The sequence below is a fragment of the Hevea brasiliensis genome, chromosome 7, assembly GCF_030052815.1.
Source record: "Hevea brasiliensis isolate MT/VB/25A 57/8 chromosome 7, ASM3005281v1, whole genome shotgun sequence".
NCBI classification, from domain to species: Eukaryota; Viridiplantae; Streptophyta; class Magnoliopsida; order Malpighiales; family Euphorbiaceae; genus Hevea; species Hevea brasiliensis.
Window position 1 is genome coordinate 5,880,533 of NC_079499.1, and position 21,010 is coordinate 5,901,542.

Below are 21,010 nucleotides of genomic sequence, written 5' to 3' on the forward strand. Positions count from 1 at the left end.
TTCATATTAAATAGAACCGAAAATACTATACACACGAATCAATTAGTTTGACTTAAAAAGTTTACTAAAATTTTAGCACGAATATGCCATTGTGCTACCTCCTGTTTTCATGAATATTTACAAAAGTTATTCTCACTTTTGTCAAAGCGGCACCACTTTCTATGTTCATATAGGTAAAGTTTCATTTGTAATAATTTTAAACTTCATTAAGAGTATAAATAGTCATCCTCATTCCATTAATTTAGTACACAAGTACTTAATTATAACATTTACTAATGACTTATTGTTACCCTTTAAACTTTATTTAGTAATAATACTATAAAGTAGGGTTCCCATCAGTAGTAAATTTAATAGAATATTATAAATCCTAATCAGCACATGTCCTTATGATCATAACTCTCGAGAGCCCTTTTATTAAAGGATTTGCTAGATTATTATAAGATTTAACATAAACATGGTAATAACACCATTAGAGACTAATTGTCATATATTTTCATATTTTAAGCTTATATGTATATACGTTTAATTGTATATTTTATTATAAGCTTTAACCATCATGATTTGACTGTCACAATATAAAGAAATAGATGGCACAGGTTGTGGCCATAACTTAATATCCGATAATAAGTTTCTCAGTCATTCTGCTTCTTTACCAACATTAGTTAAAGTTATAAATTCGGATTCCACCGTAGAATGAGTTATACAAGTTTATTTCTTTAATGCCCAAGAAACAGAACCTCCACATAAAGTGGACACCCAACCAAAAGTTGATAACCCTAGGATCTCCACCATATTTATTTCACTAGTCAACGATATAATCACATGTTTATAACATGAATTACATAAATAATTTATAGTATAGATATGTACCTTATTTGCAGAAATAAATTGCTCAATAACTTGTTTAAAATGAGAGCATCCAAAAATAAAGAACCAACCTAAACTTGCACACACACACAAATGCATATTCATTTGTCCTTTTGTCACTTCTTACAAATGACTTGTAAGGCTCTTATTCTTATTACTTAAAAAAAACCAACATTTTGGCCAATAAATTCATCTTTTCATGCATGTAACTATTAAGAAGAATAGTATCTTTTAATTTGGTTACATCTTTTGACAAAGGGACACAATTCTTTGTATTGATACAACTCTTTATATGATTTTAACAAAATTAGAAATTTATCGCAGAATAATCTATAGTTTATAATTCATTTTTTAAATACCCAAAAACCCTTGAAATTTCTTTCCAATATTCCACACTAGGATTATTAGTATATGTTGATAATTTACATATGGCAAAAGCAATATCAGGAGTAGTGCTGTCACGACCCAACCTATGGGCTGGACCGGCACTAGGACCTGGGCTAGCTTAAAGCCCCCGAGGCCCGTAGTAAGCCTAACTATTCTTCAAATCCATAACCAGGCCCACAATTTAGACCCAATATGCATATAAGATAATTAAAATCAAACTGTTATAATTTCATTTCGGGCCAACTTAGCCCAGAAATTTTCAGAAACTAAAATCAGGGGAACCCAGCTCAACCCTGTTATCTCATTTACAAACTGTTTAAATACCATACAAATCTTCATTTATTAATCTCAAAATTTTTAAATTAACACAATTTCTAACAAGGTTCACACTATTACTAACACATGCGGAGTTCTAGATTTTAAATTTAGAAAAGATAGTAAAACAATTAAATAATTGACGTTAAACCTGCGAGGAAGAAAACAGGTTGCTCTATAAAATAACTCCTCCTGTGGCCTGGAAAAATATTGAACAGGAGTGAGCGTTCGACTCAGAGAGTAAAATATCAATTTTAATCATAATCTCTATAACTATCTAAAACTAACGCACCCTGTAGAGTGAAATGCAACATCAGCAACAAATTCACATCATAACAGCAAAAAGGTAATTTGGAGCACTCACACACCCAGTAATATCAATCATAATATATGAGAGCTGATCCCTATACAGCTCTCTTAAATCCAACCTGGTGCCAGCGAAAAACTCAAGCCGGACTTTCACTTAATAAACCAAATCGGGGTCCCAGCGAAGAACTCAAGCCGTGACTACCCCCGAAAGATCGGGTCCCAGTGAAGATCTCAAGCCGTGACTACCCGTCCTATCCATAGTACACCCCACATCACACGCATGCCAACGCACGCACACTGCTCCAAATTACCACAACAACATACATGGCACTTTAACAGTTGTGAATGCAACATAAAACGTGCCTAGAGTTTAACTACATAAATATATACATAAAAGTGAAGCATGGACATGCTTGAACATATAATAATATCGAAATTACAATTAAAATTAATATTTTACTCACAGTACACCGATGACTATTGTGGCTGCTAGATGCAGACAAATAGCTGACCTCGATCACCTAATAATTAAATTATAAATTTATTAGTACTAAGTTAAGATAAAACTCTAAAGAGGCAATAGACAGCCTAATTCATGCCGGAAATCCGTGAGTTTCCTATACACAGGACCTACCCAACCTGCAAAAAGGCTCAAATAACACTTCTAAATTCTCAATTTCCACAACCACATCTCATCAATATCACATGGCCCCTCCTGGGCCCTCCAAATCAGACAATACTCAAAATCTTAAAAATTATGTTTTAGTCCCTATAATTGACATTTTTCAAAAATCCACTCAAACAAGCTCTAAAAATTCTAAAATTTTGCCCCGCGGTCCTTAATAATATTATAAGGCTATTGCAAAATGAATTATAATTTTCTAATCACCCATGAATATTTTATTCAAGAATTTTACTCGATTCTATAAGTTTCCAACATCTAACATATTCTTAATTCAACCTAATTAAATATTCACATATTTAAACCTCCATCGTCAAGCTTCAACCAATTATATAAAATTTAATTATCTTAATTTCAAATAATCTTATATGCCCATATGCTAAAAATCTAACTAAATTCCATCTATATTTTTCAAAAATATTCTACAATCACTCAAAAATTCAACAAACACCATAGAATATCTCCAAATAATTTTACTTTCATCATATATTTTTCTTAGAATTTTTCTCCAATTTTTCTTAGAATTTTTCTCCAATTTTTCCTGTTCAAGAAACACTGTATTTATGCTCCACAGAGAGAAATAATAAAAATTGTCTTACTCGAAGTTTATCTGTGTCTCAAAAATTTCAAAAATTTATGAGGAAGCCTCTGGAAGTTGAATCACCTCCATAGCCTATCAGACCACGCCGAACCACCGCAAGACGGTGGTCACCGACGCCGGGGACGTTTGCCGGATCTGATCATACCACCATGTTCCTCTCCTCTTCCTCAGTCCATAGGTGGTCTCGGATCGTCGATCCAACGGTCGAATCGTCCTAGATCTGACGAAAAAGCTTGAAAAACCCGAAACTTCTCTCCTCCATATCTCACTCATCCGACCTCCATTTGCTGCAAAATTGATATCAAAAGAAAGCTCTCAAAACAAGCTTTCCAACGCCACCTGAATCGCCTTGATCGGACGTCGGATGAAGCCGGAATCGCGCCGGAAAGCCGCTGCCCACTGTGCGAGTTTTCTCTCTCTTCTCCCTCTCTTGCTGCCGTTTCTGGTGGTTCTGGCCGTCGCCGGAGGGTCGCCGGTCACTGGAGAAAAAAGGAAGAAGAAGAAGAGAGGGGAGGAGAGGAAAGAAGGGAAAAATTGGGGGGGGGGGGGTCCTCCTCCCGTTTTTGAACTTCCTTTTTTTTTTTTAAATAAAAACTTTGGCAGTGACAGTGGAAATCCACTGTCACATGCCAAAGTCTCATCATTTCATTTTTTTTTTCTTGGTTGTTACAAGTGCAATGCATAGCATATATTAAGCTACCAATAACACTAGCACACTCAATTTGAGTAATTATTCTATTCAAATTTTCAGTCAATTTGCAATAAATATCATATGAAGTATTTGCTTTCCTTAATATAATGAAAATGACAAAGAGTAAAATCTCCACTATGTTACAGCTAGGTAGTTTAGACAGATCCCTTAAAGATATAACAAAAATATAAATCTAGATAGCAATTTTAAAATTCTCCCAATAATAAATTAAAGAATAATAATGTTGATTGTAGGTAAAAATTAAGAGAAGAGACAAAAAAGAAAAGTTAATAGATTTTTGTTCTAAACTGCTATTTATAAAGTATTTGCATCTCTTCAATTATATACAATAGTTCACTTTGTATCTATTAGAATAATTATATCTGTTCACTTACAACTTTTAGAATAGATACAACAGTTCACTTCTTATTTCTTAGAACAATTACATTTGTTCACTTATACTTTTTTAGAATAAATATAATCGTTCACTTTGTATCTCTTAGAACAATTACATCTGTTCACTTATACCTTTTACAACAGATACAACTGTTTACTTTGTATCTTTTAGAATAATTACATATGTTCACTTATACATTTTAGAACAGATACAACCATTCACTTATACCTCTTAGAACAGATACAACCATTCACTTTGTATCTTTTATAACAATTATATTTATTCATTTACACCTTTTAAAATAGATATAACGCTCGGTAATAAATAGTTCATTTTAATGAACAGACATAACTCTTTTGAAATAAGACAAATTTTTCTATTACTAATATTTTTAACAATATCCCCACCTGGTTAGTGATAGACACAATCAATATGAATTAGAATTTATGCATACAAAAAGTATTTTTCGATTTATGCATATAAATCTTATTACCTTCTTTAATACATTCACCATGAGCTTTAGCACCATAATATAACCTTATATTTCTTCTAATTATAAACATATCATCAACATAAAGACAAATTATCATATAAAAAACTTTTTAATGTGTAAGTATTTCTGAATCTGTTTAAGAGAAAAGTCGTATGTGGCATACAGTAATTTCTTCCTATAATCATTCAAGCTAGAAGTATGATGTACTATTATTCCTCCTAATTGCAATGATTTAGGAGCTACCACTTTCAAATCCTTAAACTTTGAAACAAAGATATGCAAATCATTGACTCATTCATAATAGGCATATTATCAAGTATTTAGAATTCAAAATATTTCATAATTAGAAATTTATCCATACATTTTTTTTTATTGTATTCAAATTCTAACGAATTTCAGATTTCCTTTGGAGACTTGACAGAGGTAAACAAATCTTATAGCCTATCTAATGAGTTGTTGAGAATATGACCTCTGCATGGCAATTCATATTCTTTTTCAAATTTGCTTTCACCTTCTTAGTGAACATAATTTATTCCTTAAAACGATCAAGTTTCATGAACTCTTGATTCATTACGGAAACAGCCTCAGATTCCTTTGCGATTAATACCTTAAAATTGTTGAGGCAGTGGGTATAGAATAGGCTTGGAGGCGTGATAAATCACTATCTTTAAGGTATTAATTGCCCTAACTAGATTGCTGCAAGGTTATGACAATATACCTCTAGGATACAATAAAGCCTGAAATCTGCAGATAGCAACTCCTGAAGATTTCCCTTAAGAACTCTTTATACGAACCGAATTTAGAGAGACTAGAAGAAAAGAAGAAGAAGTAGAAGTAGTATATATATGGATTGAAAAACTCATCCGTATTTATAAAGAATGAAAAGTCATGGCACTTTTACTAGATAGACACATCTATCTATCTCCAATAGATACAACCGTTTGTGCAATAGACATGTCTGTTTATTAACAGACACCTATACAAATAGTTATGACTTTTTGTATAGAATAGACATGTTTATTTATTAACAGACATATCTACTTGTTAATAAACACATATGTTCGTAATTTATTTACGAAAATTATAATAAGATAATTATTTTATTTCACACATATACGTACTAAGTGCCATAATAGAGTAATATATATTAAATTATATATATATATATATATATATATATATATATATATATATATATATATATATAATTCTATACATATTTCACTCTTGTCATTCCTTCACTTTCTTATATTTTAATAATATAGGAATTCTTTCTCTCTATATTGTCTCATATACAAGCTATTTATAACAGCTATGGGTTGAGGTTCGCGAATTAGTGAGCGTGTCCCATTGGCTGATCCTTCGGTATCCCATATCGGTCGTGGATTGGGTGTATGCGTGGCTTATATAGGAATAATGATTTTGTTAAAATTACTATGATTTTAATAGCGATCCATTTCCCTCATTGAGTTATTGTCTGTCTTTTCTATTTAAAAAAAAAAAAGATTCAACATGATTATTTATTTACTGTGGGAACCTTTCTTATTGTTCTCAAGTTTGAAGTGCCAAGCTAAAAAATGTTATTTAATTATTCATGTTTATGTTAATTGTACTCGTTTTATGCTCAGGTTTTCTTGGACCCAAAGGAGCGAAACAACACAGAGTATAAGTTGGAGTCGTTTGCTGCAGTTTACAGGAAGCTCTCAGGCAAAGATGTTGTGTTTGAGTTTCCAGTAAATGAGGCATAAAGGTTCAGAGCTGACATCTTTTGTGTTTCTCCCAGGAAACTACTTCAGTGGGCTATTTAAATTTTGGAAATTGAGTCAATTTACAAGGAATGGTTTCGCCGTTTGCGTGGATTCATTTTCTTAATTGTTATCTAGTACTTTCAGCATTAAATATGATGTTTTTAATTTTTTTTAATAATATTTATAGACTAAAAATTATTTTGACAAATTAAATATTTACAAAATGCCCTATAATAAATGAAATTTTAATTATATATTTTTAAGTTTTAAAACTGAAATATCATTAAAAATCAGTGGTATTAAATTTGACCTAGTGAATACGGACTCTTAAAGCATAGAGGTGAGCAGATTTCGGATTGAATCAAAAAATCAAATCAAATTGAGTCAATTCGGTTCAATCGGTTTGATTTTATATTATAAAAATTTCGATTATTTCGGTTCTGTTCGGCTTTGAAAAGAAAAAAATCGATTAAACCGAATTAAACTGAATAGTAATTTTATATATTCAAATCAAATCAAATCGAACCGAATCAATTTTTGAATTGATTTATTTTTATGATAAATTTATGAATTATATTTAATTATATATATTATTTAATTTCATTGATTAATGTTTATTAGGTTCAAATCAAAGTTAAAATTAGATCAAATAACTTAAAAATCAAATTTAAATTTAAAAAATAATTAAAAATCAAAACTGATCGATTTGAATCAAACAGAACCAAAATAGAACAATTCAGTTCGATTCATTTTTCATCTATTTTGATTCGATTCGACTTTTAAAATATATAATTTAATTTTTATAATTTAACTCAATTCGATTCGATTCAGTTTGAATCGAATGCTCACCTCTATTAAAGTATATCCTTGGGCCATGGGATTACAATGGAAAGAAGAGTCGGTCATGAATGACTTTAGAAGTTAAGGTTAGTCGTAGATTGGCCCAACATTCTTCCATAATTGTATCTAACAATGCATGTACGTTCATACAGTAAAAGTAGTGTGACAAAATTAGCAAAATACATGTTTTGTTAAGAATTATTTATTATGTAGGCCTTAATAATTTACGCACATTATTATTTTTTATATATCAATAAAATGTCATGTATAATTCTATTTATAACTAATGATGATAATAGCAATAAAGTAAAAAAAGAAAATTCTTTAAAATTAATAAATAAAAAGTTATATAAAAAAGGAAAAAGGGAGAATAAAAAATTTGATTAAATGGGAGTGATTAGTTTTATAGAATTTGAGCTCAACTTGGTTCTATAGTTCATATCAGTGAACATTCAATCGTTATCTGATTCTATTTTTAGTAACATCTTTCTTCATTATTTGTTATTAAATATAAAATTTATTGATTAAAAATAATAATATAGTGACAAAATTAGCAAAATGTATATCTTGTTTAGACTTATTTATTATGCAAGCCTTAATAATTTATACATATTATTATTTTTTATATACAAATAAAATGACATATATAACTATATTTGTTATTAATGATTAATAAGGAGAAAGTGAAAAAAAAATCATTAAAATTAATACATAAAAGCTGGAAAAAAAATAAAATATAAAAAAATTTGATTAAATGAGAGTAACTAATTTTATAGAATTTGAGATTAGTGGCATTTTGTAGCTCACAATAGTGAAAATTTAATCGATCTCTGATTCTATTTTCATGAACATCTTCTTTCATTCTTTAAGATTTTTCTTGTCTAAATCGGGTTTACATGAATTTAAAACACTAAATATATAGTGGGATTCAATTATTAAATAAGTGAGTCCCATATATTTATGTTTTGAATTTCAGATAGATATGATTTAAGTAGGAATTTTCCTAATATTTGTCGGTAAATATAAAATTAATTAAAAATAATAAATATAAACTCTATTATGAAACAATTATTTTATTATATATTTTTTAATTTTTTATTATTGCTTTTAAAATGTAAAATATATTTTTTTTTCATGATTTATTTTGCATTATAATTTTTTATCATTTACTTAGTCATGTTATATAATATTTAAGATATAGTTATTTTTGTCCTATTAGATAAATTTACTTCTAACAGCTAAAATTTAGTTATATTTAAATAAAAAAAATTTCATAATATATAATCTTCACACTTCATGTTTATAATTTTATTTATTGTTTTATAATATGAAGATTTAATTTTTACATTTAATAAATTATTTATTTATTTAACTAAAGTGTAAAAAAATAATAACATTTTTGATTTAATCGTTGGATATAACCGATAACTGCTAGTTAATAGCTGTTACTGATAACTGATAATAACTGATTTTTATTAAGTGTTTGGTAAAATTATATTTAATTGTTGCTGTTAACATGTAAAATGACTAATAATAATATATATTATATAATTTATTTTATTATTGAAATAAATATAATATTATAAATTTATTATATTATATTATTTATTTTTATAATTAAATTAAATATATAATTATTTATTTAATTTATTATATCATTTATTATATTATTAAAATAAACATATAATTATCGATTTATTATATTATATTATTTATTTTATTATCAAAATAAATAATAATTAAATTCTTTAAAAAATAATTAAATAACTTTAAAAATATAGTTATAAAATAATAAAGTAATTATTATTGTTATAAAGAAAAAACTTATAATTAATTTTAAGTTCTTAAATGTAAAAAAAATATTTTGTTATAATAAATAAATTTTTTATTTTTTATATTATTAATAAAAAAATATTTTAACAAAGTTATAATGTGCTAATTTAAGATGTTAAAATTATAAATTTAAAATATTGAATTATTAATAATTTTAATTTTTAAATTAAATAAAAAATAATATGACCTAAATAAAAAATTAAATTAAATTAGCTATTAGCTGATGATAAACGGTTCTAAAAATAGAGCTGATGCAAACTGCAGCTGATGAGTGTGATATGAATTACCCATTAACTATCAATTTTATTATTTTTAAGTTTACCAAACATTTTAGTTAGCCTATTTAGCTATATATCAGCTATTAACTGTACCCAATAATGAACTAAACACTTTCTAATTATATAAAATTATTTTAATATTTTGAAATTATTATAGTTTTATTATTGTAAAAATTAACAATTTTTTTAAATCTTTTTATTGTCATTATATTATAACACAATGAATTTACAAAAAGAAAAATACTGCATACGATTATATGCTTTTATCAAGCAAGACATTTCGTTTAATTAAAATAAAATATTTTAGAATTCATTTTTTTTAAACGGGTATGATAAATTAGATAGTAGAATTAAATATATTATTAATCTTAATATTTATAATTTTTTATTTAAAATTTTATTCCATTTTTTTTATAACAATACTTAATTTCGATTTTTATCAATTATATAACTCTCAATTATGAATTATATATATACATATATGATGCTTTTTCATTAAACTACATCGTTTCGGTTTGAGTGTAAACCTGAAACCTAAAATCACATTATCATCCCCATTCTGCTGCCGCACGGACGCACCCTTATATATATATATATACAACTCGCTCTGTTTCTCCTTCTCCGCGCCAGTAACTCTATTGCTATCGCCGCCGCTCCTTGATCTTGCTTCGCTTGCAGCTGCTGCTCGGCTGTTCTGTCATCTCTAGCAGGATCCCAGAATTGCAGGTTTGATTCGCAGAAAACCCGTGAAAAAAAAATAAGAGAAAATTTTATTAAATTTTAGATTTGATTTGTTCCTCGTTTTCTTCTTCTCTTACTGGGTTTTATTTACTTGTTCAATTGCAATGTCAAATGATCTGTCCATGTAGCTGCAAACTCACTCTTGTTGGTTTATTTTTATTTTTTATTTTTTTCTGAGTTGCTCTGTTCTATCTCTTCTAGTTTTGTGAAGATGTATACTACAAAGCAGAAGATTCACAAGGATAAGGATGCTGAACCCACTGAATTTGAGGAGTCTGTCGCACAGGTTTTAAAATGCTTTTGTTGTTGTTTGATTTGTGAAACTCAAGCTAAACTTAACTTGTGTTTCGACGATGTTTGCTTCTATTTTTCACTTGCAGGCTTTCTTTGATCTGGAAAATACCAACCAGGAGCTGAAAAGTGACATGAAGGATCTCTACATAAATTCAGCGACGTAAGAATGGTCTAATTGATTCATACATTATGGCATGCATGGGTCTTGCTTCTTGCCTATTTATTACTCTTCCATATATATTGCAGCCAAATTGATGTTGCTGGGAACCGGAAGGCTGTTGTCATCCATGTTCCTTTCAGATTGAGGAAAGCTTACAGAAAGATTCATGTTAGGCTTGTGAGAGAACTTGAGAAGAAGTTCAGTGGGAAGGTAATCTTAAACTTGTGTTGTTGGGTCTCTTTCAATTTTATACCATCTTAAAGAAACAAAATAAACCAATAATTTATTGGGCAATTTATTTATAGGGAATAAATTGATGTATTTGTAAATTGGGATATCATATTTGTATGTTGCATCATTAAATCTTAGCGGGTCTGTTTTATACTAAGAACTAAGAAGTATTTTTTCTTTGATTGGAAATAAATCCATCCTTTTTAGGTTTCGTCTCTTATCATTTGATGAGGGGCTTATTTGATATTGTTGTTGCTACGACTGTATGTTAGGAGCCATCTTGCCTGGTTTTGTTAAAAGCAACTAAAAATTTCCTTTAAGATGCATAACGCAGTGCCCCTATAAAGCAACGTTTTTTGTTTTATTTTGATATACTTAACTGAAAAGGGAGAACCAAATAAAGGATGCAGCATGTTCTACAAACTCCACAAATTGACTAGAATGATCAAGCCAAATAGATTAATAGAAGATACCTAGTTCAAAGTTTTTCATCAAGACGACTTTAAGTAATAACCCATGCGACATCTGATCAAACATCCTCTTTATAACCACATGAACAAGCTGTGAAGAATTGTGTCAGAGGTTTACAGCTCTGAATTTTGTGTGTTAATACTTTCTTGGCTAGCTTTCTAAGTGTCTCATCTTTATAATCCCTCTATGCTATTGTGTTAGCTCTGCTGTTTTGCCTCTGGTACCAATCAGATAATGATTTTTTATTTACTGTAGGAGCCTTATTGTTCTCAAGTTAGTCTGAAGTGCCAAGCTAAAGAATGTTTATTGTGAAGTTTTTTCACAAATTCCCCATTTAATAATGTGAATTTTGTGTTGCAAATGGTCTTATTTCCATCTTTGCTTGTAATTGTTTATTAGGATGTAATCCTGATTGCTACTAGGAGGATATTAAGGCCTCCAAAGAAAGGTTCAGCTGTTCAAAGGCCTCGCAGCCGCACGCTTACTGCTGTGCACGAGGCAATGCTGGAGGATATTGTACTGCCTGCTGAAATTGTTGGGAAGCGCACCAGATACCGAATTGATGGGTCTAAGATAATGAAGGTAAATCTATATATAAGCATTTTCTAAGTATAATTTTAGATGTATATCCTCGACTGTTTGTAGGTTGATATTTAATGCGTTACAAATTGTTAATGAATTTATTCGGTTGATATACTAGCTAATTGTTCACTATTTGTGATGAACCTCATTAAAAGATACCTGTTAGTTAATTATACCTTGTCATGCTCTTTGTACCCCTTTTATGGTCAGGTTTTCTTGGACCCAAAGGAGCGAAATAACACAGAATACAAGTTAGATACTTTTGCTGCTGTTTACCGAAAGCTTTCAGGCAAAGACGTTGTGTTTGAGTTTCCAGTAACCGAGGCATAAATGTTGAGAGCTGGTATTTTTTGCTTGTTTTTTCCTGGAAAACTGCTTTAGTGGGCTATTTAAATTTTGAAAATTGAGTCGACTTTTGTGATGGATTCATTTTCTTAATTGTGATCAGTACTTATTTCAAGTACTTAAGTTTTAATTACATTGTTTTTAATATATAAGTAGGGATAGACTAAAAGTTATTTGGTTAAATTATTTATATGAAAAATGCGTTATAATTATAAATGAAATTTTAATTATCTTTCTTAATTTTTAAAATTGAATTATTATTAAAACCAATGAAATTAATGATATTAATGGACACCTTCCTTTAAGATGGGAAAAAACCTAAAAATATTATAAGTTAATGATATTAAATTATTTTTAAAATTTTAAATTTTAATTAAAATCTGTTAAAAAAAATAAGTATACTTTCAGTTTTATTACAAGTCCTTTGATTTAGGAGATCTTGTACAATAATTTATAATAATCATACCCTAATAACTTTATATTTCAAAAACATTTTCATTCAAATCATTATTTATTTATTGTTAAAAAAAAATAATTCAAGATGTCTAGCTTTACATTCAGCATCGTAAATATTCAGTTTATATATTCATATACCGCAAAATAAATTAGTAAAATAAAATTATTTTTTAAAAAATAATGATATTTAAAAAATATGATATTAAAAATATCTTTTATATATAATAAAAATAAAATTTTTTAACAGTATATACAATAAAAATAATTACTTATATAAGAAAAAAATGAAATATTATAATAAAATATTTTTTAGATTTATAACTATTTAAATATAAAATAGTATAAAATAAAATTTGGAGCAAATATTTTAAATTGATATTTTATATTTAAATATTTAGGAGAAAATTTATTTTAATTACTATGATTATATAAAAAAAATCTAAAATTAAAAAAAAATAATTTATACATATTATTATTTTTTTATACAAACAAAATGACATAAATAACCATATTTGTTATTAATGATTAATAAGGAGAAAGTGAAAAAAAAATCGTTAAAATTGATGCGCAAAAGCTAGAAAAGAAAAAGAGAATAAAAAAATTTTGATTAGGAGAGAGTAATTAATATATATATATATATAAAATGAGGTATTATTTAATTTTTTTTAATTTTCTTTTAATTATCATTATTATTAAAAATACTACATTAATATTTATAATTTAAATTATTATTTTTTTCAAATTTTATTTTTAAAAATTAAAATCTTTTATTATTAAATGCAATATTTAAAAAATATTTTTAATAAATTCATTTATATAAAAATATTATTTGTCACATGTTACCCTCAATAATAATAATAATAATAATAATAATAATAATAATAATAATAATAATAATAATAATAATAATAATAATAATAATAGGCCATTAATGCCTATTAGTTTAAAAAAAATTGATCATTAATTTATGATCTTATAATTAATGGCGAAGTCATAGTATAGGCATGGTGGGCAATTGCCAACCTTAAATTTTGGAATTAAAATGAAAACCCACCTACGTAGTTACACTTTTATCCCCATAATAATCAATCAATGCCCACATTTGAATTGTGTTTTTAGTAAATATGGTAACTTAAAAAGCTAAATTTATCTCTATCCTCACTAATTTACAACGTAAAGAAGAGTAGTGGTGGGACCCAAATTAGAAAAAACTTATCCCTTCTTAAATTAAGAATAAAAATGAAGAAAATGATGAGAGCTTTATAAAGAGGTTTTACATTACAAAAGTTTTAATTAATATTCTAAAGTTTAAAATTATAATAACAAAGTTTTTTTTTAATGAAAATTAAAAAATAACAAAATATATTCAAAATTTCTCAAAGAGGCCAAAAGGACAACTGACAAAGAGAGGGAGATAAAAACGAAAACTTAATTAGAAAAGGCTTTTTATTATTCTTTAAACAGAGAGAAAGAGAAGAGGGACGAAGCTTTTTTTTTTTATTCATCTCAACTATGATCTGTGACAAGGAGAAAGAGGTAGAGACAGCCGCAGCCCATTGCCCTATGACAAGGAGAAAGAGGTAGAGACAGCTGCAGCCCATTGCCCCGGAGAAAAAATACCAACAAAAAAATTGTGAAAAACTAGTTAGTAATTATAATTTGTTTTCAATTATTCCTTATTTTAATTAATAGCTTGTTATTGCTATTTTCAACTATTCCTTATTTCAATTTAGTTAGTAATACAATAATAATTTTTAGCTATCTTGATTGATAATAAAATAGTAGTAATTTGTTTGATTGTTACTTAACTACTTTGATTGATCCCAAACTAGCAATAATTTGATTGACCTCAAATTTTTATATTGATATATTATGATAAATGCTTTATTTGAATTAAGAATTTATACATTGTTTGATATATTCAGTTAATCATTATTTAGAATTTCATTTTCTTTTATTTATATTTTTACACTAAATTGAAACTAAATGTATTAATATAATAATTAATAACATTGATTTTTTTTTATCGTAGATATGGCTACATTGGATAGATATTTGAAGAAACACTACATAAAAAAGAGCTATTTTGAGTATGATAAGGACAATCTTTCTATTGATCCTGCATTGCGTGAGCTAATTATGGGATATCATCCTAATCTACGGCATGAAATACGAAGGTGGTACTTGCAAAAAGGTCCTTGTCAACCCCGTGATGACAAATTCAATTAGGAAATATTTTACGGTGATTTAATCCCCCTTGGTATAATGAATTTTCCTGATTAGAATACAGCACAACAGTAGACAATGCATTTTGCTTGCATTGCTATCTTTTCAAATCTGATAGCAAACAACATGCTGGTAGTGGTGATGCATTTGTTGTCAAAGGGTTTCAAAATTGAAAGCAAAAGGAGAAACTAGGTGAACATGTTAGAGGCCCTAACAGTACTCACAATCGAGCCTGGAGGAATTGTCAAGCTTTAATGAATGAACAACATCTTAGAGCATTTATGAATAAATAAACTAATGAAGCTCAAAATGACTACTGGATGCATTTGAATGCTTCTATTGATTGTGTTCGATTTCTTCTCAAATAAGGTTTGGCTTTTTGCGGCCATAACGAATCAAATAATTCAACCAGTAAAGGTAATTATCTTGAAATTTTACAATTTCTTGTTGATCACAATGAAGGCATCAAACGAGTTGTTTTAGATAAATGTCATGAAAATTTGAAGTTGACATCATCAGATATACAAAAAAACATTGTCAATGATTGTGCAACTGAAACTATCAACATTATTATTCGAGATCTTGGAGATGCTTTGTTTTCTATTTCAGTTGATGAAGCTCGTGATATATCGGATAACGAACAGATGGCTATTGTTATACGCTATGTGGACAATAATGGACATGTGGTGGAGCATAATTTGGGCATTGTACATATTACTGATCCTAGTTCTTTTTCACTAAAAGCAGCCATAGATGCACTGTTTTCCAAACATAGCTTAAGCACCTCAAGATTATGGGGCCAAGGCTATGATGGGGCAAGCAACATGCGAGGTGAGTTTAATGGTCTCAAAACTCTAGTCTTGAAGGAAAATGGGAGTGCTTTGTATGTTCACTGTTTTCACATCAACTTCAATTAGCACTTATAGCTGTTGTAAAAACTAATGTATCTATTGCATTACTCTTCACTTTAGTTTCAAATGTGGTGAATGTTGTTAGTGGTTCTTGTAAACATCATGATATTCTTCAAGAATCTCAAGAGCACTTGAAAATAGTGAATTGATTAGTGAAACTGGCCAAAATCAAGAATCTACTCTTAAACGAGCAAGAGACACATGGTGGGGGTCACATTATAAAACTCTTATTAGCTTAATTAAGATGTTTTCTGCTGTTATTGATGTGCTTAAGTTGATTGTGGAAAATTCTAAGTCTGAACAGAAAGCTGAAGCATTCAATCTCCTTGATTCACTATAATCTTTTGATGTTGCATTTAGCCTTCATTTTATGAGAAATATTATAGGGATCATTTATGAACTATCACAAGCTTTGCAAAGAAAATATCAAGATATTGTGAATGTTATGACAGGTCAAAATAGCTAAACAACGGTTGCAATCTATGCGAGATGAAGGATGAAATTCTTTATTTGATGACGTTACAGTGTTTTATAATAAACACAATATCGAAATGCCTTCCATGGATGATATGTATGTTCTTCGTGGACGATCTCGACGCAGTTTTGAAAAAGTGACTAACATGCATCATTATCGGGTTCAAATATTTTATGCTGTTATAGATTTGCAGCTTCAGGAGCTTAACAATCATTTTAATGAAGTAAATACAGAGTTGCTTTTATTTGTTGCTTGTTTGAGTCTGAATGATTCCTTTTTAGCTTTTGATAAGGAAAATTTGTTGCGCTTTGCTCAATTTTACCCGATTGCATTTTCTATAGTACAACTTGTTGCTCTTAACAATCAATTGAAGGCATATATTCTTCATATGAAGTCCAATGCTGAGTTTTCAAATTTAACAGGAATTAGCATATTTTGCTAAAAAAATGCTGCAGACAAAAAGGAATGTGTTATATCCTTCAGTTTATAGGCTTATAACATTGGCCTTAATTCTACCTATTGCAACAGCTTCTGTCGATAGAGCATTTTCTGCTATGAAGATTGTGAATAATCGATTGCGTAATCGAATGGAAGATCAATGGATGCCTAATTGTTTAATTACATATATCTAGAAAGAAATTTTTAATTCCATTGACAATGAGGTGATCATGGAACGATATCAAAACATAAAAACTCGTAGAGAGCAATTGCCACTTAGAAATTCATGTATTGATGCAATGCGTAGTTGACATCTATGAGTAATGTTATGGCTTGGTTATATCATTTTGGGATGTTGAAATATACTATTTTTCTATTAGTTAATTTTAAATAGAATATTATTTGTTACTATTTCAATTTTATATTTTAAAGTATCATCTTTGTAAAATTTAATAGAATTTATTTTTTCGCCTTTGCCCATGTTCAATAAACAATCTAGCTTTGATACTGCTCATAATTGATTGTAAATACTCTCTCATATATATTAATTATTATTTAATTTTTTTATTTCTTTTTTAATTATCATTATTATTTATAATAATACCTTAACATTTATTAATTTAAATTATTATTATTATTTAAAATTTAATTTTTAAAAAATTAAGAAAATGTAATATTTAAAAATTATTTGTATTATTTATAAATATTAAATTATTATTTAATTTTTTTATTTCTCTTTTAATTATCATTATTATTAACAATACTACATGAACATTTATAATTTAAAATTTTATTTTTTAAAATTTTATTTTTAAAAATTAAGACCTTTTATAATTAAATACAATATTTAAAATTTTTTTTTAATAAATTCATTTATATAAAAATATTATTTACAACATATTACTATCCATAATAATAATAATAATAATAATAATAGGTCATTGATACTTATTAGTTTAAAGAAAATTGACTATTAATTTGTGATCTCATAATCAGTTATAAATACTCTTTTTTATACTAATTATTATTTAAATTTTTATTTATCATTTAATTATCATTATTATTTACAATAATACCTTAACATTTGTGATTTAAATTATTAATTTTTTAAATTTAATTTTTAAAAATTAATACATTTTGTAATTAAATGTAATATTTAAAAATTATTTATATTATTTTACAAATACTAATTATTATTTAATTTTTTATTTCTCTTTTAATTATCATTATTATTTACAATACTACCTTAACATTTATGATTTAAATTATTATTTTCTTTATAATTTGATTTTTAAAAATTAAGACATTTTATGATTAAATGCAATATTTAAAAATTATTTATATTATTTACCACATATTATCCTTAATAATAATAATAATAATAATAATAATAATAATAATAATAATAATAATAATAATAATAATAATAGGTCATTGATAGCCATTAATTTAAAGAAAATTAAGTATTAATTTATGATTTCATAATCAATTATCATATAATTTAATCAAACTTAAATTATTTCATATTTTTAATAAATATTTTTATTACATTATCATATTTTATATTATTTTTATTAAAAAAAATTAAGAGACAAAAGTGTATTCTATATAAAAAATTATAAAAATAAAATATAGAGATTTGACTTATTTATAATTAGTATGTATTTTTTTATCTCAATAATTTAATATTCTTTTAATTTTACTTTTCTAAGATTAAGTAATGTTAATTATTATTATTATCATAATTATTGCCAACTTATGGCCATTTAATCGAAATGAACAAATAAAAAAAATATTTTTTTGTCACAACCCAACCTATGGGCCAGACCGGCACTAGGAGCCAGGTCAAACTAAAGCCCCCGAGGCCCGTAGTAAGCCTAACTATTCCTCAACCTAATTCTAAGGCCTATTTGGGCCCAATTTCAAGAATTTAACCGGACAGAGTCCGGCCATAAAATAGACTTTTCAACGAGAGTTTTTTACTCACCCGACCTGTAAACACAATATATAATCATTTGAGGAGCTCAGCTCACCCTCCACATACTCAAATGTCATAAAAATAAATGGGAGCTCAGCTCCCTCATCCAGTTCAACATACACGAATATAATAATAAGTTTACAGGTCTAACATGGTAATTATATTACAGACTCAAATCAAATGAATATTTCTAACACATGCGAAAATTCTAGGAGTTAACAGAATTATACAAATATTAATAAACGACCTGCGAAGAAGAAAAGCAGGTTAACCACAATAATAATCCTCCTGTAGCTTGAAAAATTATGAACAGGAGTGAGCATTCGACTCAGAGAGTAAAATATCAATTTTAACCATAATCTCTATAGCTATCTAAAGCTAATGCACCTTGTGAAGTGAAATGCAACATCGGCAATATTTTCATACAAATCACATTAAAAAGGTAATTTGGAGCACTCACACACCCGATAATGTCAAACAATACATATATGGGAGCTGATCCCTTATACAGCTCTCTTAATCCAAACTGTGCCAGCGAAGAACTCAAGCTCGGACTTCCACTTAATAAACCAAATCGGGGTTCCAGCGAAGAACTCAAGCCGTGTCTACCCCGAAGGACTGGGTTCCAGTGAAGATCTCAAGCCTTGTCTACCCATCCTGTCCATAGCCAACACCACACCACACGCACGCCAACTCACGCACACTACTCCAAATTACTACAACAACATCTATGGCACTTTAATAATTATGAATGCAACATAAAATGTGCTTAGTGTTTAACTACATAGATACATATTTATAAGTGATGCATGGGCATGCTTGAACATATAATAATATCGAAATTACAATTAAAATTAATATTTTACTCACAGACTCAACTGAAGTCACTGTGGTGGCTGGGTGGAGGAGGAAGGATGTCCCGGCTCACCTGACAATTTTATTACAATTATTTAATACAATTGACTCAATACAAACCAAGAAAAGACCAAATATGTCCTAAGTCTTGCTGAAAATCCGGCAGAGTCTCCCCTATACCTAGGACCTACCCAACTTGCAAAAAGGCTTTAAAAACACTTTTATATCCACAAACCATATATCCACAACTCAATCACATCACACAGCCCCTCCTGGGCCCATCCAAACAATCATCAATTTCAATATGTAAAATTATATTTTAGTCCTTATAATTTACTCTTTTTATAAAAACTACCCAAATAAACTCTAAAAATTCTTAAACTTTGCCCCGTGGTCCTTAGCAATATTACTAAGCTAATGAAAAAAGAATTAAAATTTTTTGAGCTACCACGAATATTTTATGGATTTTTAATCCCATTCAAGCACTAAAAATTATGAAAAAGCAAGGTTCGGATTTATCTATGTCGATTCCTACTCTAGGGACGCGCTTGGGACATATGACAACGGTAGGGTAGCCAAAATCTCGATCCAATTCCAAGACTTTTTTGGCAGCCAGTCTGTCTGGCCGGAAATTTATAGACCTGGGCAACCATCGAATTTTAGTGAATTGAAGGTACCTACACGAAGCCCACAACATGAGGGTTAGTATATAATTTTTGCTAAATTTTCTAATCTCATTTAATGCTCGAAAAAAACACTACAAAGTTTCGTGGGACCCACCGAAAAACGGTGTCGAAAAATTTCAAAATTTATATTGCCGCGAAGCTCTCGACGAGTAGAGCGCTTTGGTACTTTCGGTTTTCTCGTGGGGTTCATGGTTTGCGAGAAATCTAGCCCAATAGTCGGAATGGGCTAAAACTTCCTGAATAAAAATTGGGCAAACTGCTTGATGGATTTTCGTGTTATTGGTGTCTATGGAAAGCTCTCGAAGTGTAAATTGTGTTTGACACAAGACCTGGCCCAATCGGTGGCCGAATCGACCTAATTTCGGCCGGGAAGCCGAAACAGTGCTAGCACGCATGTGGGTCTTCGCGCTTGTTTTTGGGCCGCCTGGAGCGTCAGCCGGTCGTGGGGAGGCATTGGGCGGTGCGCCGGCGAGGTGGGGAAGGCAAGTTGGTGGCGGCGTGGCCTGGGGAGGACGGAGGAGAGAGAAAACGGGAGAGAGAGGAAGGAGGGTCGGGACGCGCGGGGAAGAGAAGAAGAAGAAAAGAAAGGCCGGTTCGATTCAACCGGTCTGATCCGGTCTCGTTTGATTGAGTCGGTTCGATTCAGGATACAAAATTTTAAATTTTTACTCTGCCTTGGGACCGAAAACGAGGCCAAAAAATTCAGAAAAAAAATTCTAG

General features: G+C 28.7%; 1 protein-coding gene across 1 annotated transcript; it reads left to right on the plus strand.

Moving 5' to 3' along the window:
- Positions 1 to 10,020: 10,020 nt before the first annotated feature.
- On the plus strand, positions 10,021 to 12,395 carry LOC110663228 (40S ribosomal protein S7). Its single transcript, XM_058149885.1, has 6 exons — positions 10,021 to 10,167; positions 10,385 to 10,468; positions 10,563 to 10,636; positions 10,723 to 10,846; positions 11,738 to 11,920; positions 12,131 to 12,395. The coding sequence occupies exons 2-6, from the start codon at positions 10,394 to 10,396 to the stop codon at positions 12,248 to 12,250; spliced, it is 576 nt and encodes a 191-aa protein (XP_058005868.1). The 5' UTR covers positions 10,021 to 10,167; positions 10,385 to 10,393; the 3' UTR covers positions 12,251 to 12,395.
- Positions 12,396 to 21,010: the final 8,615 nt, after the last annotated feature.